Source organism: Melospiza georgiana, chromosome 1, assembly GCF_028018845.1.
Source record: "Melospiza georgiana isolate bMelGeo1 chromosome 1, bMelGeo1.pri, whole genome shotgun sequence".
Taxonomy (NCBI): domain Eukaryota; kingdom Metazoa; phylum Chordata; class Aves; order Passeriformes; family Passerellidae; genus Melospiza; species Melospiza georgiana.
The window spans coordinates 24,028,520-24,050,675 of NC_080430.1; the positions used below are offsets into that span (position 1 = coordinate 24,028,520).

Consider the following 22,156-nt stretch of genomic DNA (forward strand, 5'->3'; position numbering starts at 1 on the left):
AATAAATAACTTTCTAGCATGGTATAATGAATAAGAATAATTATATTTACTGAATGTGGCTTTCAACATCAGGTAAAAACCAGTACTCTTCCCAAAATTATTTAAAACAGTAATGACTAAAAAGATTTATTCAAGTGGTTACTGGTACACTGTGGTTGTTTTCTTCAGTATATTTGGGAGAAAAGTACTTTTAGTGAAATAATCATAGTTATTTAAGGTTGAATGCATTAGTATTGACCTACTGTGTTGAAAGCTGAATGATTCAATAATTATAGAAATTATTTCATTGCAAATGAGTTTCAATTACTGGATAACATGACTTGGCTCTTCTATGTGTTTTTGTAACTCATGGTTTACCCATACTTCTCTTAATGCTCTTAAAATTCTTCTGGTAATACTAGTATTTCTCTTAAAGCTGTGAGCTTTAGGTTCATGCCTGCACTGGAGTTTGCAGTGTAACTTTGTTTAGCAAGCTGTACTTTAAAGGACTGTGTACTTTATACAGTATATGTCAGTGTTTTGCTTTCCAAAATTGTTACTTTCACTGTCTTTGAGCATATTCAGACATGCTTTAGCCTCCAGCTTTGGCCTCCAACTAGTTTTATAATTTCATTTTATACCAGTTTTTAATTTTTATTTTTCTACACTTGGGTATATTTTTGTATGGTTTTTTATGCATACAAATAGAGCATAGAATCACATAATGGTTTGGATTGTAAGAGACCTTAAAGATCATCTAGTTCCAGCAATGTGTATCTATATATAGCTGAAATATATATAGCATTTGTTTGGAGAGAGAAATAAACTGTAAATATGGTGGTTTTCATGCCCCAAACATCAAAGATTTTATCCAAACCTGAAGAAGTAGTTGTGTTGTTAGTTTCTCAAAGTGAGGACATGTCCCAGTTGTTTATTATTCAAGTTCCCAGCCTTGTGATCTTGAGTTTCTTGCTGTTTTTTTGCAAATACAGATAGTAGTAGGTGTGAGTGTTACAGCCCTTTCCTTTTTGTCACTTTTTCAACACTTTTATGATACTTTTGTCACCTCAAATTTGGATTCTGCAAAGTGCTACAGATTGCAGCAAAATCTGGAAACTGCAACCTAGAGTAAAGTCTGTCTGCCTTGTGGTTAAGTGATATTTCCCATAGGCAATGCATATTTTCACTCTTTCAGTACATTTCCAGGCAAAATTTAGCTTCTCATGCCTGTGAAGTTGTGAGCCAAATTGCAGGGATCTACAGCACTGCTCTGTGAAAGTCTTATACACCAAATGCCACTGTTAAAAATGGAGCCTTGTTGAGTAATGAATCTGTGGATGTAAAATGTATTATTTGCCCATTTTTGAATACTAGTAATTTCTGAACTTTAAGTTATGGGTTTGGCTGGGCTCTTCAGGATTGGCTTGACTTCCCCTTATGCTGAAATGATCATATCCAAGTGCCTCTATAGAACGTATCTTCTTGTCCCCATCTTCTTCTCTCTCTCTCCTTCCCATTTCTCTGTCTTTGACTTTCCCACCTTCCTTCCCCTCCTTTCTTTCTGTCTCTAGTGTAATACCCTGTAAAGCTAATTCAAACAAACAAATGCACTTTGGATAGTGTTTGACACTGGTTAGTCTTACCATGTCATGTAATTTGCTCTGAAGCATTTTGCCTGTCTAGCTTAATCCCTTCCCTCTGAAAACAAACAAAAAACCTCAAGGAAACAAAATATGCTGTTACTTTTTTTGACAAAATCTTTAATCTCAAGTTTGGCGTATTCATGTTTCTTAACAAATGCATCTATCATGTCAGCTATCATGGAATGAAAGAGAGATTTCTCTAAGGAACATTTTTGCTGTCAAAATAGGGCAACATAGAGGAGACTGTTTTGTGTTTTCCTCTGAATACTTTGTTTATTAATATTTTAAAAATGGTGTTTTAATAATAAGCTTTCTTTTAAATTCAAACCACTCCAAGATTTTCAGGAGGAAGAAAGGACAGGAATCCAACTGACCAAACAGCTGTCAAGATGTTCTTCCATTGCAGGACCAGATCATCTGTGCCTAGTTTTTTCTACCTAAATACTTGTCCAGATTATTTTCAATAATATCTTAGAGGGAAATTCCTATATACCCTGTATAGCCTCTTCCATTACTAATAAAATAGTTTTTTCAGTATTATTCTTTGTCCTGAACAAAGCATGGGTGAACTCTGAGAGAGAGAAAAAGGTGGTATGTACGCAGGGACAACAGAAAGAGGAGATGGCGTTTAGACTTGTAGCTGTAGCATAATGCAATAACTGAGGTAAATAACTTTTTTTTTTGTCAAATTGGGTAAGTTTGTCAAGTTCTTCTCACCACTGTTCACCAGGAGTAATATTGTCTGATTTTTTATGTAGGCAGCACCTGCTTTCAGGTGGCTGAGCTGCCCTAAAGTGGTTGAAACTGGTTTTTATTAGTCTTAGGGGTGTGGTCAGGGAGCGTGGAACCTGGTCCCCTGCACTAACTGAATGAGGTTCCAGAATAACTGGTTCTTTTTCATATTTGAAAACTGTTTGGAGTCAGGGAACAGCCTGGAGAGGAGACACACAGTGACTTCTGTGGGCTTTGTGTGTGAGAAGGTCTATGGGAACAGTGCAGGCATTTTTGCAGTGACCTCTTGAATGCATGTGCCATGCTTCAGATTGAGCTTGGTATTGCCTTTCTGGGAACCTGAGGGAACAGAAGCTGTTATTGCTTCCTTCACACGGAGTTTTTTACCATTGCTGTCTCTCTGACCCCAGTCCTTCAAAGAGGTGATCTTTCCTCTCTGTCATTGCCTACCATTTACTCTCCCTTAAAAAATATTTTAGTATACCTCAAAAGGCTAAGGCATGTTTGGATGCACAGGCCTTGAGTGATTTGTCTCAGTTTTCCCATTTCAGATCTGGATTTTAATTTCTATAATACTTGCTGGCAAGAAGCAGCAAGGGAGCTGTATTGTGCCAGGTGTTGTTAGGATTCAGAGATTGTTGTAATTCTAAGAATCAGCCTGTTCTTCCCCTTTCATTCTTAAGGTGATTTTTTTTTGTTGTAATATCGTCCACTCTGAACGGGCTCTAAAGTATTCAAGAGAACACTGAAATTCTTGCCAGCTTCTGTCACCTATATAGGGGAGAGTTTGCATTATGTTGTACTTCCATATTGAAAAAGTCAATAGTCATTCCTCAATGTATGCAGTGCTGGCAGGAATAGTGTTTATAATATTTTAAGAAGTAGTAAGTGCTGCATTTACCCCTGACTAAAGATATGGCAAAGGAGAATGAATTTTAACAAATTGCTCTGTCATTATCTATTTGCAAATTCACTACTATTCAGTTCAGAGAAGAAGAAATAAAGTGGCTATTTCATCAATCTTGTGCCTTTAAAACATTTATCATAATGCAACACAGAATTGTAGAATAAACTTTCTCATATCCTGACAAAGTAATTGTATATGGTACTTAGTGATATTTCAATAATTCATCCAGATCTTGGCTCTTGACTCCGAAGAGAAATGGAGCAGAGCTGTCCAGTGGTATTTCTATGTTAAAGATCATTTGTCACTAGCATGGGTGATCAAAATCTTTGCAAGAAGGAGACTTGTCATAATCCACCATTCCCACTTCAAGGAAATGAATTGGAATTGTGAGCTAATTATTTTCCTTCAATTTCTTTCCCCTGTTGCAGAACTTTCCTTTTTGTTCGAGATGGAAACCCAAATAAAAGGAACGTGCACAATGAGACATCAATGCACTTACTGTGTATGGGACCTCAGATCATGATCTCAGAGGGAGCTCTTCATCCTCGCCTGACACGACCCTCAGAGGACGACTGCAGAAGAGCTGACTGTCTGCAGATGATCCTGAAGTGGAAGGGAGCAAAGCTGGATGAAGGACAGTATGAACGAGCAGCCATTGATGCTGTTGATAACAAAAAAAATACACCTTTGCACTATGCTGCTGCCTCAGGGATGAAAACCTGTGTTGAGGTAACAGTTCATATATAAGTTTATATATGTTATGAGTAATGGACATGGACAATGTTTCACAAAGCTTTTTTTCATGGGGGAGGGAATCTGTTATGTTATATTGAGTTAACTTTTAATTCTATTTTTCATTAATTGGAAAAATTGCAAAGGTAAACATCCCACAACATACACTGTAGAGAAAAATGAAAGAAATTGATTACGTATACATTAACTTCATTAAAACAACTCCTCAATATGAAGACTCATGTAGGCATATAAAAATTGGAATTTATTACAAGACTGTAACAGTGGAGAAAAAGATTTAAAGGTAGGCAAAGCATCCTATATGTGTAAAGAGAAGTGAAATAACAACCAGAGAGAAAATTAGAGCTCTTTTTATTTCACTTTGCAGATGAGACTGGAAATGCTGTCCATGTTTCAAGAACAAAATTTATGTCTTTAATTTACAGTGTCCAGCTTTTTTAATGTTTGTGAAAGTAGTGGATAGTAATGAATAATTGGGAATTACTTTTAAAGACCTTGCCTCAGATTACTTTTAAACTATAACTAATAATGAGAAATAGTATTTAATTGTGCTGGTAATTTAATATAAAGAACATGAACAGACATCTAACATTTTCAAAAACAGCTAGCATCTTCATAAGTCTGTCTATTTTAACATCAAGATTTGTATTTTCAATGGCAGCAATTACTTCACAGTTCAGCATTTGAGTGTGAAATTTGCTTTTTTTTAGTTCTGTTCATAATTTCATGTTTATTCAAACTGGGCTCCATAACTTATTATCATCAGCAAAGTTTAGCACCTCTTTTTTTACTTTCTCTTCTAGATAACAACTTCATATCTTAAACAGTCTGGTCCCAGAACCTCTGGGACTTCACTGGTGACCTCTCTCTGAAGTAAAAACCTGATGATCTTTCCTAACATTCTCCAGAGCTGTTTTTAGTATTGGTGTTACTTTTACTACCTTCTAATTTTGTACCATCACAGATTTAATCAGTAAACTGTATATTATAATAAATAGTTCAGAAGTTTCATATTTGAGTTTCATTAGGACAATTAGAAGTACCATCTGATTTATATTAGCTGGGTATTTATATTAGCTTTTGGTTTATTGATTTTTCTAGAACCTCTTGTGCTGAGATTTCGGTTTGAAAGACTTTCTTTTGTGTCCTTCATAAAGTGTGTGTGGTACATCCACAGAGAATCCAACAGTTCATACCAATTCTCTGGTATATGTAATATGAGATTGCTTTTACACTTTGTCCAGCAGCCAAGTTTACAAAAACATTGAAAGATTTACTGTGTGATGTTTTAAAATTATTTATTCTGAGTTTTTATGCCCATGTATACAGCTCAAAAAACTGTCAGTCTTGTTTATTGCGATTTTGCATTTACCTTTCCCAGACTTTGTTCTTTACATATTCCTCTTAAGGAGACAACTTCACCTTCTTATTTTCCATATGATTCTGTCCTGGTTTTCTCTCTTCACAGATTCTTCTGGTGTTTCTGGAATTTTTTCCACACTTATTAGTGCCACTGTTTGAAAGTAGGCAGTGGATTTCTTGACTTACTTAGTGCTGATTTTTGAAAGTGGCCAGTGGATTTCTTGTTTTTTTATGGCTTTTGCAAGTTTAATGAATCCTTGGGAGTTGTTAGTGAGTGGTTCTTTGATAGTAACATTTTGAATTAGGTCTTACAGACTACTCTGGGTGAAATCAGGAATTGCTTCTCCTCTCATGTTTGCTGACTGTTTTGTCTATTATCAGTCACCTATGCAGTCTGAAATTTTAATTTAAGAGTCATTTATTAGCTTATATATTTTCTAAATATACTTGGCAGATGCAGTGACAGAAGCTCCCTTTATTTTTGTGTTTTCTTCCTTGCAGCACTTTTATTCTTAGTAGCCATGTTACCTTTATTGTTATGGTTTTAGTCAGGTCATTCACCAAAGCATTTTTTTTTCTTCTTTTAATTAGAGAATTGTATTCCACTGGTGTTTCTTGATAGAGTTAGTGTGTTTATTTATGAGTTTGTTTGGGGTTTATTTAAAAAAAGGTATATAGCATCACCTTCTCTATGATTCTTGCATTATGTTTGCTGATTGTGTTCCACCAAGTTTCCAGATATTGTCTGAAAATATTAAAGTTTGTAATTTCAGTTCCCCAGCCTCAGCTGTGCACCCCCTGAACTGAATATTCTTCTCTGCCTTCTGGTTTTTCATTAGTCCTTTCTATAGAAGTTCAGATAGTGTGTTTTTATTTCGAATATCCAACCCTTCTTTCATTCTATTAGTATACAGATCATCCTTAGTTTTTTGAGCTTCTGATGAATGAAAACTCCACTTCCTGTTGCCATTCTCTATGCTATTATTCAAGCTTCTGCCTCTTTGGTTCCCTGCTCATTTCTGAGAGGAGTTAATAGGATGCTGCTTTTGGATGCTGCTGCTACTTAACCTCCAGTAACACAGCCTGAACTTTGCCCCTGCACCTTCTCTTTCTGGTGCCCTGAGTTGTTGCAGCTCCTCAAGCTCCACATCAGCAGTTTGTCTTCAACATATGCTTAGAAATTATTTACATTCTTACTGATTTTCACCAGGGAAGCAAATCACCCTGCAGTCTTTGCTAGCTGAAGTATGTTCAGACCCAGCTAATTATATACATGGTAACTGAATGACATAGAGGTGTTGTCTGGCTCTTTCTTTCATCCAAAATAAGTCATGGTTATAAGACTTGATTTAGAGCCTCTTGTGATGTGATTTATTTGTAAACAAATATCAGGCTGTCTCCTAGGTCTGTGTTGCTACTGTTTTTATGTTGATTGTCAAATTTTTATTCTTTCAGATTTGATAAAGAAACTAATTGCAAAAGACTATATAAGTTGCTCTTGTTCTCTTGTTTTAGTGCCACTTATTTGATCCAACTCCCTGATAAATTCTACCTATAGGTATTTCACTCCCAGATCTTCTATCTATCCTTCCTCAAGATGAGACATTTGCTTTTAAACATATTTTTATTTACATTATTATATAATAGAGGACAAATGTGTATGTCATATGAGAAAATGGGAGATAGCAATTAGCATTGGAGGACCTCTGAAAAATGTTGGTGAAAAACATGTACATAAAATTATTTGACATAAGAAAGGTTGTTTCTGGTAGAGAAATGGTAAACAGAAGAAAACTTTAGTAACAAGTTTCCAACATATTTCAATATCTAGTATTTAGAAGGTTAGACTTCAGATTTACAAGGGATTTGAGCAAGGAGTCTTCTGCCTGTTTCTGCCTTCATGTCCCTACATGGGGCTATACCGTGGTGTTAGAGTTAGTCACACCAGTTAAAAATGTTTCAATTTCGAGAGCGTGAAACAAATGGGCTCACGCAGTAAAATCCAGGCAGACTGCAATGTCAGAAAGAATCACAGCTGCTGCAGAGTGAATTGTGGTTCTGGAGCTGGGATGCAGCTTTTAACTGCAGATTAAAGTGAGTTTGTTTTTACCTCATCATAAAAGTTCATGGTTTGTGCTTCTTTACAAATTATGGTTGTATTTCTCAGTGTCTGTAATGTGATTCATTTGATAAATCCAGGTACTAGTCTGCTAGTTGCCCATTTAATTATATAAACTGGGTTATGTTATCTTGGCAATACCTGTTGTAGTTGAGCAAACCATTTCTGACTCTAATTTGCTTTCAGTTTGTCTTTGAAAAAGAATTTACAGTCTGATACACGTGGATTACTGTTGGCCAGAGTTATGTAGTCCTAACTAGTCATGGTTTTTGCATTAGAAACACAGCGTAAACCCCCAAGTTCAAACTTCCTTATTTGCCATACCGTAGGATAGAAGACCTTGGATCTTAGATATCCTAAATTCTCCAGTCTGTGGTCTGTAGTCCTTCTAACTTCTTCAACAAGAACAAGTTTATGAACAGGAACACTACGTGCCTTCACCAAGCCTGAAACCAGGAGATTGGTGAAGGAATTTAACAATTATCTCTTTGTTCCTAGAAGTACTTGAGGATTAAAATTCTTAACAAAAAAAAAGAAAAGAAAAAAAAAAAGGAGAGACAAAAAAACTGGTCCTGATCTTCAGGTTGTCCTCCCCCTCTCCAGAAACTCAAGGTCTTTTAGAACTCCAGGAGTGCCTTTTTCTCATTTTTTGCAGTGGTTATTCTCACTTCAGAGCAGCATTCCTTTTTACTGTCTCCTTCACTTTCCACCACTTTTCAGGAAAACCCCTGTTCTGTATCTTTGCCTATGCCCACCACACCCAGATAAGAAAAGGAAACCCCAAATATAGATCCTCTTGGGTGAAATACCTACAAGTTGACTTGCTCCAAGTTGATAGTCAAGTGTGCAGTCTTGATACTGCTCCATTCACCTATGTTAGATTTTTCCTGCAAGCAGAACACCTGTGTGGAACCCATTGCTAAAGATACTTGGGTAAAATTATGTGCTTACCTCAAACTACTGAATAGACAGTAATAACTTTCATGCTGAACAGATTTGGTTTTATGCAGATACATTCCATATTATCACACTATATTTGGCATATTAAATGGTATTTTTACAATTGTTTAAATGGCTAATATGATTGTTCAGATTATTAATCTCAATTAATCAAGCAACACAAGACTTTTTAACAGTGCTTTGGCTAATAATGCCATATTCTAGAGAAATATGGTATCATTATTAAAAACATGTTGCTTTGCAAATTCCTCATCTTGCAGATTTGATTTTGAGCTGCATAAGTCTATGGAATGTTCTTTCAAATGTATTTATTATTCTTTTTCCTTAGAAGGTGTCTTAGTTGCCTCAGTTAAATTTCTCTTAGAGGTTAAAATGAACAGACAGAATGTGATACTCAGGTTAACAAAGTTTGGCAATGTTAAGAAGTTTAGATAGAACAAAGGTTAGCTGTTGGCTATGTATCTTGGTAATTATCCTAGTATCATCTGTACTTCTGCCTGATACTCTGCTATGAAGATCAAATACACAATGACACTAATATCCTCTCAACTAAATCTTGTTGTTGCACTGGTTTGTGGTATTTTTGGATTTGTATGTTTTTTTTATTTTAGAGAATGTGGGAAAGGTTTCCCAATCTACAAGAATGAATCCAGGTTTGCAAAAGATATTCTGTATTCTGCAGTGAGAGATGAAGGAAATTTTCTCTTCTACTGAAGAAGAAATTAAGGAGTGTCTGATCATGATCTAGAAGGTGTACATGAAGAACAGATAACTTTAGAAAAGTTTTAGGGATTTTTAGAAGTACTAAAAAATTAGAACCTGAGTTTTGAAATACCCTGGATAGTGTTGTTACAGACATCATGCTCTGAAGGGAAGATAATGTTTATAGACTTTATTTAGAAACAAGATGAATCATTTTAGTAATGATATAAAGGTGTCATAATAAATCAGCAGAATGGTCCACCTGGGCCTTTAAAATCTGTGGTGTATGCTGTCCTTGCATTTGCTGTATTTGCATCAGGTCAGTACAGCAGGAGACCAAGTTGGCAAGTTAAGGGGAGCAGCACAAAGGTTTGATAGTTAGAGACTGCATTTTGGGAGGGTTACTGGCAAGAAACAAGGCTGGTGAAATGGCACAATGCTGCACTGTATTAGAATTGCTAGAATTAGCATTATTTCATTTCACTTTTTTGATGTCCTCAAAAACAAAGTAGAACTGCCAGTAGTATTTTGTGCTCCCTGTGAATCAGTATCCTCTCATCTGTCCTACACAAGGAATCTCTTATTTTCTGTCAGCACAAGTGTACAAATGGTGGAGTTGTACCTGTGTAGAAAGAATATTTAAAGGTGTCTTTAGCTCCATCTTGATACATGCTTGAGGGTCTCAGACCCCTCATTCTCTGTGGGGCACCGACCAAATCAGTAAAGCAGAATTTTAGTCTTTAAAACCTAAACCGATATATTGTAAAAAATTACCCCTTGTAATGTATTCCTTAGATTTTGTGGTTCTCTGGAATTACTGTGGATATAGGTATAATTATGTGTGAAAGCAAGCAGTAATTTATTTAATAACCATAGATAAGCCTTGTTTCTAAAGACCATTATTATTATTATTGTAATAATTGTTCTGTTCTTGGTTCATTGGTCTTTTTGTTTGTTTTCTTCTTAACTCACATGCCTTTTCTTTAGGGTCATATTAGAGTTGCTAATAAATAACTGCTTACTTTGCCATTTTACTTTTCAGCTTCTAGTAAAACATGGTGGAGATTTGTTTGCAGAAAATGAAAATAAAGATACCCCATGTGACTGTGCAGAGAAACAGCACCACAAAGAGCTGGCTCTTAACCTGGAATCTCGAATGGTATTTTCACGTGATCCTGAAGCTGAAAGCATTGAAGCTGAGTATGCTGCTTTAGACAAAAAAGAGGTCAGAGGATACTTTAAATCTGAAGTATTTTGCACATTTATACTTGTAGCAGTTACACTGTGACACAAGTCTGCAAGTATTTCAGTAGGTACTGTACTTTGTACTTTGTATTTGTAAACAGTTTTAGCACAGCTCTGTATAATTTTCAGGTTAAGCTCTGAGAACATAACAAGTACATTGTCAAAAGTAAACAGAAATTTTATTCATATCTTAATTATGTGGACTGTCTTGTGGGCTGTGAGGCTGGAAGAGATACAATGAGGCCAGCAAGCTTGGAAACAGTTTCTCTAAACCAAATTTTATTTCTTAAGATGCCTTTTTGTCTCAAAAATTAGGACAGAAGAAATTCTGAAAAGGGGAAGATCTGTGCAAAAAAGAAGGGAAACTTTTCTTGGGTCTTCCTGGACTGAGACTGGGTTGAATGTTACAAAAAACACTCAAAACTGACTAGTGCAGGACTTCAAAATAGTGCGTTTACTTTCTTGTTTTATAACATGATGCCTGAAGCTACTGCATACCAGAGTTTGTATGAAAAACAGGTAATAACAAGTGGGGTTACTTCCAAGTAAACTTTTGAAAGACAAAGACAATTCACTGACAAAAAATTGGCTTGAATTTTGTTATGCCTTCAAGGCAACTGTGATTCCATAAAGATAATTTAAAAGACCATACATGATTTGATTTTATTTAACTAAAATCACAAATAAGAATACATATATAAATGATATCATTCAGTAAATATTACAAATTAATTCTGTTTAAATTAAAGGACAATAGATTTCTCTATGGTTACTCCCTTCAGAAATAGCATTGCTTTGGCCTTTTACTAGCTGGGCCCATTTATGACCTTTTAAACTGATGTTTAAAAGAAAATACATGAATAGGCTTAGATCACATTACCTGTTCCCCTGAAAAATGCCACTCATTGTCACTTTTATTTGAAAGGGAGCGAGTCCTTGTAGTGTCCATTTCATTTTTTGACCATTTTTCTTGGATAAATTCAAATATGAACAGCCTTAATTAGATATTTATTCCTAGATGAGACATTTAGAGATGAGGCTTAATGTACTTAGTATGTTGAAATAGCAAACGTAATTAACTCATTTTAATTTCTCTGAATATTTCCATGTAGAGGCATCCAGATTGTAAGAAGATAGTTTGAACTTACATTCTCTCTTGGCAGAAACACTTCAAAAGTCTGCAGCAGTTTCTTGCCACAATTGCAGTTTACCATCCTTTGGTTATTCAAGTAGAACTATTTGAAACGTTATGTTTTCAGCTAGATCATAGCAATGTTTTGGCTTAAAAAGAAGAAAAAAATTTAAAGAGTGGTAGTATGCAACTGTATTATTTAAGTTGAATAATTGTTATCATATTTATACCAGGGGTTTGCTAGCATATACACCAGCACAGGTAAGAAGACAATGAGCTGACAGATATGGGTGGAACAAATCGGGAGCCACTTGAATAGGCTTTTCTGCAAGAGAAGATGTTGTCTCATGCCTGTTTAAGGTAGATGCTGAGCAAAACCAGCTGAAAGACTTGATGCAAAGGACGGTACAATTGTCCATTTCACGTACCAGGGCAGCTTTCCCATGTGTTCTGAATGTTCACAAGCCAATAAATGTCAGCCTGGAATTTGGTACACCAGTTGATGACCTTGGGGATTTACATAGAGCAGTTCTGTCTTCACATTGTCCCTGCTGATTTTTCCCCCTTTCTTTATGACTTTCCAGTGGGATAATTTCTCTAACATCTTGTTTATCTCTAAGAGAGCACGTGCTGGCACAAGGGAGATGCCAAGAGCATCCTAGCTTTCTTTCAATCCTAGCCCTCAGAGTGGCTCAAACCAGTTGAAAAGCCAGCCTTAGGGAGAGTTGCACTGAGCTGCAATCCAAATGGCTGCGTGTCCTCATCCTCCAGGCTGGCATACAAATGTCAGGGATGGGCACTGCCAGCTGCACTTACCACTGCCTATGGTGAAGCCTCTGTCAAAAGCCCCAGAGCACAGATGCTTCAACAAAATTGCCTCTCAAGAATGATCCTCTACTTTTTTTCTCTCAGTTTCATTTTTATATATTAATAAACACTGAGGGATGGAGTGTACAAAATGTTGTTTAGCATAGTATTCAGCTTGTAATTGTTGCCATTCAACATCCTTCCAAAACAGAAAATATTCATTCATGAATAATTAAAAAAACTTTGAACAGTAAGAAATGCATTTTTCAAAGGAACTGCATCTTTTGAATGAAGGTTACAGGAAAAGATAAAACATTTGAAAACCATGAGTAGGATTTCTTCCCAGGCAGAACAGCTAAATGGGCTTAACTCCAGTGTTTAAATCTGCACAGTAATATCTGGAATGATAGTACCCAATATCTCCCCTTCAGAGCCTGCCATTACAGAAGAACACAATAATCCTTCCTTGCTTGATTCTTTGCTCTTACTCTGTTGAATAATCTCAGAAAAAATCTTTGATATGTAAAATCTAAATCTAGCTTTTAAATCTAATTGAAGATACAGTAAATAATATGACATGAAGTGATTGTTCTTAAGCTGGTTTTATAGATTTTGGTTGTTCTTTTGCACAGTCTTTTACATTGCAATGTGTTGTAGCATGAGAGCGTATTTGTCTTGGTGCTGTGTCCTGGGAGTGCTCAGCCTGTAAGGGTCCTTCCTTTCAATCAAACAATGTCATGTTTTAAATTTACATAAGAAACACCTGGGAATGAGCAGTACCTCAGAGCAGATCATCCAGAACAGTTTTGGCTCTCAGTCAGACACAGTGAATTACTTATGCAATAGCAAAATGTGTAATTTCTTCATTGCTTCATTCATATGTTCCACTGACTACTGAAGAAATACACTGCTAGTGAGTGTATCACAGATTTAGTGAGTGTATAAAATTGGAGTGATTTTTTCAGTTCCTGAATTGTCGTCATATAAATGTATAAGTAATATAAATACCATTAGTACAGAGAGTTATCTTAAATTATTCAAATTTATTTTATCTCTACGGATAGAGAATGGTTTATGAAGTGAAAGGAGAGAAGGGAACTACATTTACTTAAGATATAGGTAGTCTCAATATACATATAGTGCATATAATTTTACTTGAATGAGTTAAATGGAGTATAAATAATTTTTTAATATATTACTCCATTAACTGCAGAACTCCATCCACCCATAAGAAAGGACGTTTACATGAAGTGTTCTGTCACCATTTAATTATATAGTCATTACTGTAGCAAAGAGTTACTTTGCCCCTGTCTATTTTAATGGTGGTTTAAAAGTGAAGAAAGTAATAATAGTTTGAAATGAAGTGTTAAAATAATCAGCTTACATACTAAAAGTACTTTTAGGAGAAAAAAAAGTATAATTTATGATATCTAAGAATTGGAGAAGAAAAGAATTTCAAAGAAGGGCTTTTGAAAATACAGAAGTGTTGGAATCTGTAGTGAGAAGCTCAGCAATGCATTAAAGTAGTAACTCTTACAGTATATTTCAAAATCATTATATAGTTAAATAATGCTAATATTGAACAACGTATTTTTCACAGCAAATGTCAAAGAGTTCCACCATAAATGACCATTAAAGGAGGTCACCGAGCATCATAAACTGTAATCAAAATCCTTTACATGGATACAATTCTTTATGGCCTTGCAGAGATAAGTCCTTTAGTGTTCAAAGTGGTTAAAAACAGACCTCTGTGATATTACATCCTGGATGTACATCCTCATAACTAAAGACTGTAGCTTCACAAATCTCTACAAGACTGCCTTGTACACATTACATTTTTAAGGTTCCCATTGTATAAAGTCCTCAGTCTGGAATTTCCAGATTAACCTCCTTAATAGTGCCAGTCTAAAATTTCTTTTCTTTCAGCTTCTTCTGTGGGCTCATATATTATTTTATGAAACAAATGTCTGATGTTTCAAACACATTCTTAGAGAATATTTCCCTCACTATTTAAAAAGATAAAATTAGGATTCTTAAAAATTGAAGACCCAAAACTCCCTCCTAGGTTGTGTGGAATGCTCCAGCTGAGGTAATATAGTAGTCTGTTACTCAAGGGGAGATACTTGCCAGTGTTTGACCTAGAACCAATCAGTTATATAATTCTCAGCATACCTGCATTTCAGGATAAAATACCAGGTCCTAAAATATGCTTATATATTGCAAATTTAACAGAAAAGATATTTTTTCTTATGTGTATGGTCTTCAAGAATTGAGTACAGTTGTGCTGACACAGCTGATTGCTTTACAATTACAATTCAAAATGGAGTTCAGACTCAGTCATGACCATTCTGCTTCTATTTTTTTGCTGTACATGCAGCACAATTATAATCATTCTGGCACACAGTTGTTTCTATCCTGTCTCTGAAATGTTTTTTAAAAACGATCTCTTTTGTAATAAGTTAAGAAGGTCAGTCAAATTCCAGCATGCTGTTAATCCAAGTGGCCCAGATTTATTTCAGTGCAAGCCATTAACGTTCAGATTGTCCTTTACTGAGTCATGCATGATCAGCACTGGAAGGACACAGAGAAACTGCCTGAACTTGAGCAATCAAGAAAAGGTCAGGACACTCACAGGTCATTTCTCTTCTGCTTTGCTTGCTTTCTCAACAAGAGCAGAGACCCAGTGCAGGTCTGTGGAGCATTACTCTTGCTGATGACGAAGTTTCTAGTATGGAGAAGCACCTGTTTATTTCACTGATTAGCTAACAGGAAACATCTTTGTGTGAGTCAGTCATAAGTTTTAGATGCATTGTGGAGTTAATTATGATGTCTGGAATACAGGAAGCAAGTTACATTTTTAGGGTAGGTGTCTCAAAAGAACAAAATTATTTTGAAACCCAGTGTATCCATTCTCCCTATCACTTCTGCCTTCCGCTTGTTATCCTTAAAGGGCGCAGCAGACTTTTACTTGGATTGTAGCCTTTCGAGGACAGAACCAGTCTTTTGCTTTCTGCCCATGTGTGCATGCATACATTTGTGTCTTTACAATCTAGCACTGGTGAGTCCTGGACTATGGTCTACATAAAACCAAAATATAGGTAGTAAATAATAATGCATAGTCTTAACTGTCATTATCTGTCACTACTGCTGCTGTGTCCTTCTGTCTCCAGTTGCTGGAGACAACTGCCATTTGGTGCCCAGGCTCCTGATTAGTTCTGAGCATGTAACACTATGTCAAATGCTTTAAATATTTTGTTAGCTACCCTTTAAATAAATAAAAAAAAACCAGTTGATGTAAGAATAGTGTTTTTTACATATCCTTTCTCTATCCATTCTCTTTGCAGACCCTCCCACTTTTTTTTTTTCCACTTCTTACCTATGGGGCATTTTCTCTGTGCAACACTAACAAATACATTATTTGTTGTCATAGTCTTCCTTTTTTAGTTTTAAAAATGAGTCTGTAAACATATGTGAGTATCTCTGCTCTCTTGGTTGGAGCTAATTCAGAATCCTAAAATTACTTCTTTTTGCCTTTCTGATTTGACCTTTTTTAATGCTGTAATAAGGGGATAGATCTCCAGACCAGGAAGGCAGCTGGATGATCTGCTCTCTATAGGGCTATGAGAGTTGGCCATTGTTTCTCAAAAAGAGTTTTGATATCTCCATGTACAATATATCCCCAGCCTTGGAGATATCCAGAAGGCATTTGGGCAGCTGGCTCTTAAGTGACCCTGATTGAGGAGGAAGGCTGGAGCAAATGACATTTGAAGGTCCCTTCCAACCTCAACCCTCATAGTGTTTCTATGAACATCTAATTGCGTGTCTCATCTGTCCCATTCAGGACTGACTTTGCTTCTGAAAGGGTGGATATTGCCTCAGAAGACCCAAATACTGGATTCTGCTCACAAACTTCTCACTGTCTAATGTCTCAATGTGTCCTCCTCCCGACCAATTCAGAATTAACAGGTCTCAATTAGTCTATAGTCAGAGAATCTATATGCAATGTATGATAACGTGTCCTTTGTCTAGCTTTTCTCTAAATCCTTAGTTCAAATCTAGTCATGCATTCTCATACCTATTCCACAATACCTGAGGCCTAATCACTGAATCAAAGTTCATCCAGATTATATGAAAACCACACTTTTTCTTGGGGGGGAGAGAGAGAGAGAGAGTGAGTCTGTGTTAGGCTAGCTTATCATTTGAAGATGGCTTCCTGCTGTAATGGAGAACTTAAGAGAGTTCTCCATTATACATGGAAGAGATGCTTTTAGATTTTGAAGTTTACAAAAATCATACTATAAATATTAGAAAAGGGCAGTGTTTCCATGTAGCTTTGCATGGTCATTGGTGTGCACAGTGAACAAACTTTGTCCCATACTGCCTCACAGTTGAGATGGTGATCAGTAACAGTGCTTTGAATGCTTTCTTTTTAATATTGTATCAGAGACTAACTTGAAAACGTTAGACATAAATTATCTTTTTTCTTCTTCAAGCCATATGAGGGGCTTAGGCTTCAAGACCTGCGAAGGCTTAAGGATATGCTGATCGTGGAATCTGCAGACATGCTTCAGGCCCCGCTCTTCACTGCAGAGGCTCTGCTTCGGGCACATGGTAATCCCAAACCTTAAAGGCTAAAAAAATTTGCTTTCACCAAATTCAAAACCACAGTTTATGTTTGCACTTTATTTCCAAGGAAAAGAGAAGTAATAGTTAATAGCAGGAAACAGACCACACAGTACTTCAGAAAGAAACGCAGCTGCAGTATGTCAAAGCAGACAGGGAAGCTGATAGAAAAGTGATTCAAACTAGGAATTATAACAAAAGACAGTTTAACTTAAGCAATGTGGAAAACAGAACCACCCTATTTTGGTGAGAGACACAGGAGTAAAATGTACATGGTTTTATATGTCAAAATAGTCAAATTCATCAAATCTATTTTTGTCTGACCATTGGTTTCCTGCCCCATGTATTTGTGTATAAGACCAGATCAACATTTTTAAATTAATTTTTTCTTGCAATAAAAGCAGTCTGACCATTGTAATAAGTGGTTGGAAATTGCCTTGGGGTTTAAATTATATGGGTGTATGTCCTTTGGAGGATGTTTTATAGTTACACTTCTCATACAGGGTACGCTTTTCCATGTGCATATCTGTAACTCGTTTATTTTCACTGAAATAAGTCTGTATTCTTGTTCAAGTTAAACTGGGGTTGTCAGAAAGGGGGTATACTGGATTCAGTGTGTTTTCTCCAGACAAAAGTATCTCTGAAACTCTGTGTAAGCTTAGGCTTTGATTCAATGATTCAAAACTTATGCTTACTGAAGCGTCTGCATTGTTACTTTATGCCAAAGGAGCTACTCAGGCAGTTAATGGTTTGCGTGCTCATCACTGTGTTGCTGGATTAAGCTTTCATACCCTATTATTTCTGTGGGCTCCTTGTTAAAGTCAGTGGGAGAGGGAAAAGTGAAATAAAAGACATTATTTTAAACCCACAGCTTTTGGTACACTTTTATGAGGAGTTGTGGTACCTGAAACTTATCTCTTTTACATTATTTTCCATTGCTGGTATTTGTGTTCCTTTTAACATTGAAGTAAGTAAACATGAACTTGTGCCAGTATGATAATATTTAAGGCACAGTCCTTGCATATATATTTTTGTTCATTCTTTGTTTAATTTTTATATTTTATTTAAAATACATACAATATTTGAATGCTATGTTATATTTCCAGAATAGTCTCAGTAAGGCTAAAAATTATAAATACTTGACTGAGTAGGCTCCATTACCTATGCAGATACTTTGAAGAGGAAAATTGCGGCAATACTCTCACACTCTCAGCTCAGTCTGCAATTAGTTGAAAATCAGTGAGGTTGATGTAAATGGTGGAGAAATGTCTGCCAGTATCTACCAAGCTGGAATTGAAAATTGAGAAGAAATCAGTCTGTGTTGGAAAGGTCATTCTACTGATGTTGCCTTAGTGATGTTCTGGTAACTTAATGCAATTGGCCAGTGCACAGAAAGAAGCACAAACAATTAGCAAGTCATGAGAAAGTCAACTATTTTGTCTGTAGCTGTATTGATTCAGCTTAGTAAAGGAAGTAACTCAGGTATTTATAGAGGTTTAGAATTAACATCAAATGACAAATTGTAATTTTTTTTTTCATTAACCACTGAAATTCACAAAAGAATAATGTGAAATCTTGGTTTAATTCACACAAGGTGTGAAAAGCATGTTTTAAATTCTTGGAAAGATCATACATATATACTAAGTTTAATAGTTTACAGGCATATAATATTTAATCCACCAGACTTGGCTTTCTTCCCTTGTATCAATTTATTGACACAGACATTAAGAGTGTATTTTCCTTTTTTTTCTTTTACTTGAGAGACAGGAGTATGTAGAATAAAAGCCAAGATTAAAAAATTGTTATTGTGGCAGTCACAAAGGCAGATAACTTTACAGCTTTTTTGCAAGTGTTTTTCAACATTGGTTCTCTTTTAATTCAGTATACAGCAATGGGTTTCGGGAAAAAAATAGGCAATTCAACAAATATACCTTGTGTTTTACTAAAATTCATAAGTTGGTAAAGAGAACAAAGTGGATCCGATTAGTGACATGTCTTAGCCCTTGCCTGTTTTAAAGATACAGTGCAACAAAGAAGGTCAAGAAAATGTCTGGCAATTTTTATCTGTATCTTAACATTAGTCAGCCCCTCTCTGAAAGGTTATAAACTCAGGGTAGTATGAAAAAATGCTGATAAAATTTGGAAATTTTGACATGTAGGTGTGTGGGTCCATATCTTTAAACAAATTAAATGAAACTAACCTGTGATATATTTTAGTTTAGATAAGTAAGGATCTGATCAAGAAATTATCTGCAGCTCGAAGAGGTTTTTTTACAGAGGCAATACCTTTACTAAGTTTGGTTCTTAGAACACATATATTTTTTCCCAGCACTAATATAGGATAAGAGAACTATCTTTTCCTTATAAGAATAAAACTAAATAAAAATAAAACATCTTTTGGTTAATAATGTTGATGTTTCTTTGGGAGGACCCAGCACTTAAAAAAATCCCCAAACTTGAAAATAGTTATTTAAAGCAGTAGGAAAAACTGGGAAATTCCTAATAGTTTATTAAATTCAAGTTTTTCTGATCTGCATGTAGTGTTGATGAGTTCAGATTCAAATCTGTATAGGAATTTGATGGATTTATACTTAAATAAGAACTTTTTCGTATTTTTTGTAGAAAAAACTGCTGTTCTGAAGATATATTGAGTATTAATTGTAGGAATCGGAAACAGAATTCATTTCAATTGTGAACAAGGATTTGATTTAACTTTAAGATATTATATTTTGTATCACTAGGGTTTTTTGTATATAAATGGGCAGTGTTAATTATGAATAAAAGTAAAACATTCACTAATAATTTTAGAATAGAATGTAGTGAGAATATACAAAATTTTCTTTGCACTCAGGTGGATTTTTTCCCCCTTAGAAACACATAATTTATATGCATATATCTAAAGACTGGAAACTCATTAAGTCACAAATCTTCTTGTAATCTTAGTCTTCTTCCTGTATCTCCTGGCTTCATTAAAAATAAACAAAGAAAACCACAACAGATAAAATGAATCCATATTAAATAATTACTTTTTTCATAGAATGAAAAAATAATGAAAATTCATTGGTGTGAGGGCTGCTATATTTTCATGTGTCTGTCATACTCAGTACAGTTCTAGTTTTCAACCAAGTCTTCTAGCCACTACAACTGCTGTAAATAAATAACAAAAATAATGTTAAGACATATTACAGAGAAAGGAGATTCTTGTCATGCAATTATTTACAAAAATGCATTGCATTACATATTATCTTGGAATTTGTTCTCTGAAATGTAATGGCTACAGTTCCATCCAATCACAGTTCATTATAGTTATTTATTTTAATTGGTTTAATTTAGTGTTCTTTTGAGGGTGCAGTTTCAAACTATATTTTAAACACTGTCAGGTGCATAACTTGCTGTATCTCTGTATTTCCTGCAGACTGGGACAGGGAGAAGTTGCTTGAGGCCTGGATGTGTAACCCAGAGAGCTGCTGCCAGCGTTCAGGGGTTCAGATGCCGACGCCGCCTCCGAGCGGGTACAACGCGTGGGACACGCTGCCCTCGCCGCGCACCCCGCGCACCACGCGCTCCTCTGTCACCTCCCCTGATGAAATCAGCCCCTCGCCAGGAGACATGGACACAGCTGTGGTAAATTCATTAGTGCATCTTCAACCTGCAGGGCTAAACAGCTGATTTCTAAGCACACCGCACCTGTGTAGACAGGGGAGCTGCCAAAACTACCTTTGTGAAAGTATAAAGTGTTCTCTTTCCAAAAGTGGTGAACAGGGAAGTTGACACCTTAAACATTCTATATGATAAAACAGTTGAGCATCTGGCAAATACAAACCATTCTGTTTTTACCTTGCTGTCATTCACAAACTCTCATTTTAGACAGCTACAGTCACATCAGTGCATTTGGCTCTTTTGAACTTCTCATTTCATCCCTATCAAGATGTTCACTTTCATTGTATCCATTTCCCTGAATGTACGCAGTTCTGTGAACCCTGCCTTTTGAAAATTTTTTCTTTAGAAAACAAAATTGTCTTTGTCTGCATTTTGAAACGTCAGCCCAGTAGTGTACTGTAAGCTTATAATTACTTTTACTATGTGTGGGCTGCTTCAAGCAGTTTACAAAGCTATTGCAAATTTGAAATATGAAAGCGCCTTTCATTAAAATCAGTGTGGCTCTTTGGGAAGACAGAGTTCTCTTTTTAATAATCCACAGCTGCAGCGTTATAAAACTATTGCTCCATGATCTAAGCATTTTTTTTAGAATATTACATGCAGTCTTTCAGATGGATCATCCCTAAATCTCATATAAAAATTAAGATCTCATATTCCTGCATAGAAATATTTTATTTGTTTTATTGTAAAATGCTGTAAAAGAAGCTCTGTAGAAGGTATATTGTTATTGTACATTAATTTCCATTAGCAGTTAAAACTGTCTGTGAATAGTTCCTAATTAAAATGTTGAACAGGAGATTATATATCCTCAGTTTTACATTGTGTGCTTTGTTTTCCATGGATGGTTCATAAGCCAGGAATGCAGGTGTGGATAATGATTGCCATTATAGATCTAGTGTGGCTCATCCAAGTCCAGAGTTACACGTTTAATGTTCCTGTTTGTTTAAGAATCTTCTCTGAACTATCAAATCTCATTTTGCCAGGAAAATGAAAACTAAAAGGAATAGATAAAATAAAGCCACAAGGTATAAAGCTCCTTCTATGTTTTGCATTTGCATCCTACTTTATAAACAGTTCTAGTAAATGTTTTTGTTTGATGTTTTGAACTCAGGGCTCCATTAAATTCCTTACTTTAAAGATACATTTTAAACAAAATTTACAGCTCATATAAATTTAATAGATTATTTTTTAATGCATTGTTAACTTTTAAAATATTTAATTTTTGCAAGACAATAAGGTTAAATGAATGAAGAAACAATACATATCTTCACTGAGTTTTACACTTTAAGGCCTTTTTTTTGTTTGATTTTGTTTTGGCTGTAATATAAGTGCTTTTAAAGTGGCATACCACAGGCTAACTTTCTGAAAATGTCCTGTGTGTATATGATACCTAATGCATTGAAAGTTGAAATACATTTTCATGGTGTCTTTGTTTCAATGAAAAGAAACATTTCTTTTGCATTTCTTGAAGAACATTAGTATTTATGTCCACACATAACCATAAGCAGTGAGTATTTTCATCCCTACTCTTT

General features: G+C 35.5%; 1 protein-coding gene across 5 annotated transcripts in view; it reads left to right on the forward strand.

The window, feature by feature from the left end:
- Positions 1-22,156, forward strand: part of ANKIB1 (ankyrin repeat and IBR domain containing 1) — an 88,466-nt gene that overhangs the window by 41,334 nt on the left and 24,976 nt on the right. For all 5 annotated transcript variants that reach the window (XM_058023029.1, XM_058023062.1, XM_058023054.1 and 2 more), the window contains exons 3-6: positions 3,690-3,990; positions 10,200-10,382; positions 16,835-16,952; positions 20,380-20,588. In XM_058023029.1, coding sequence (XP_057879012.1) covers positions 3,690-3,990; positions 10,200-10,382; positions 16,835-16,952; positions 20,380-20,588 — 811 coding nt within the window. The remainder of the gene's footprint in view (positions 1-3,689; positions 3,991-10,199; positions 10,383-16,834; positions 16,953-20,379; positions 20,589-22,156) is intronic.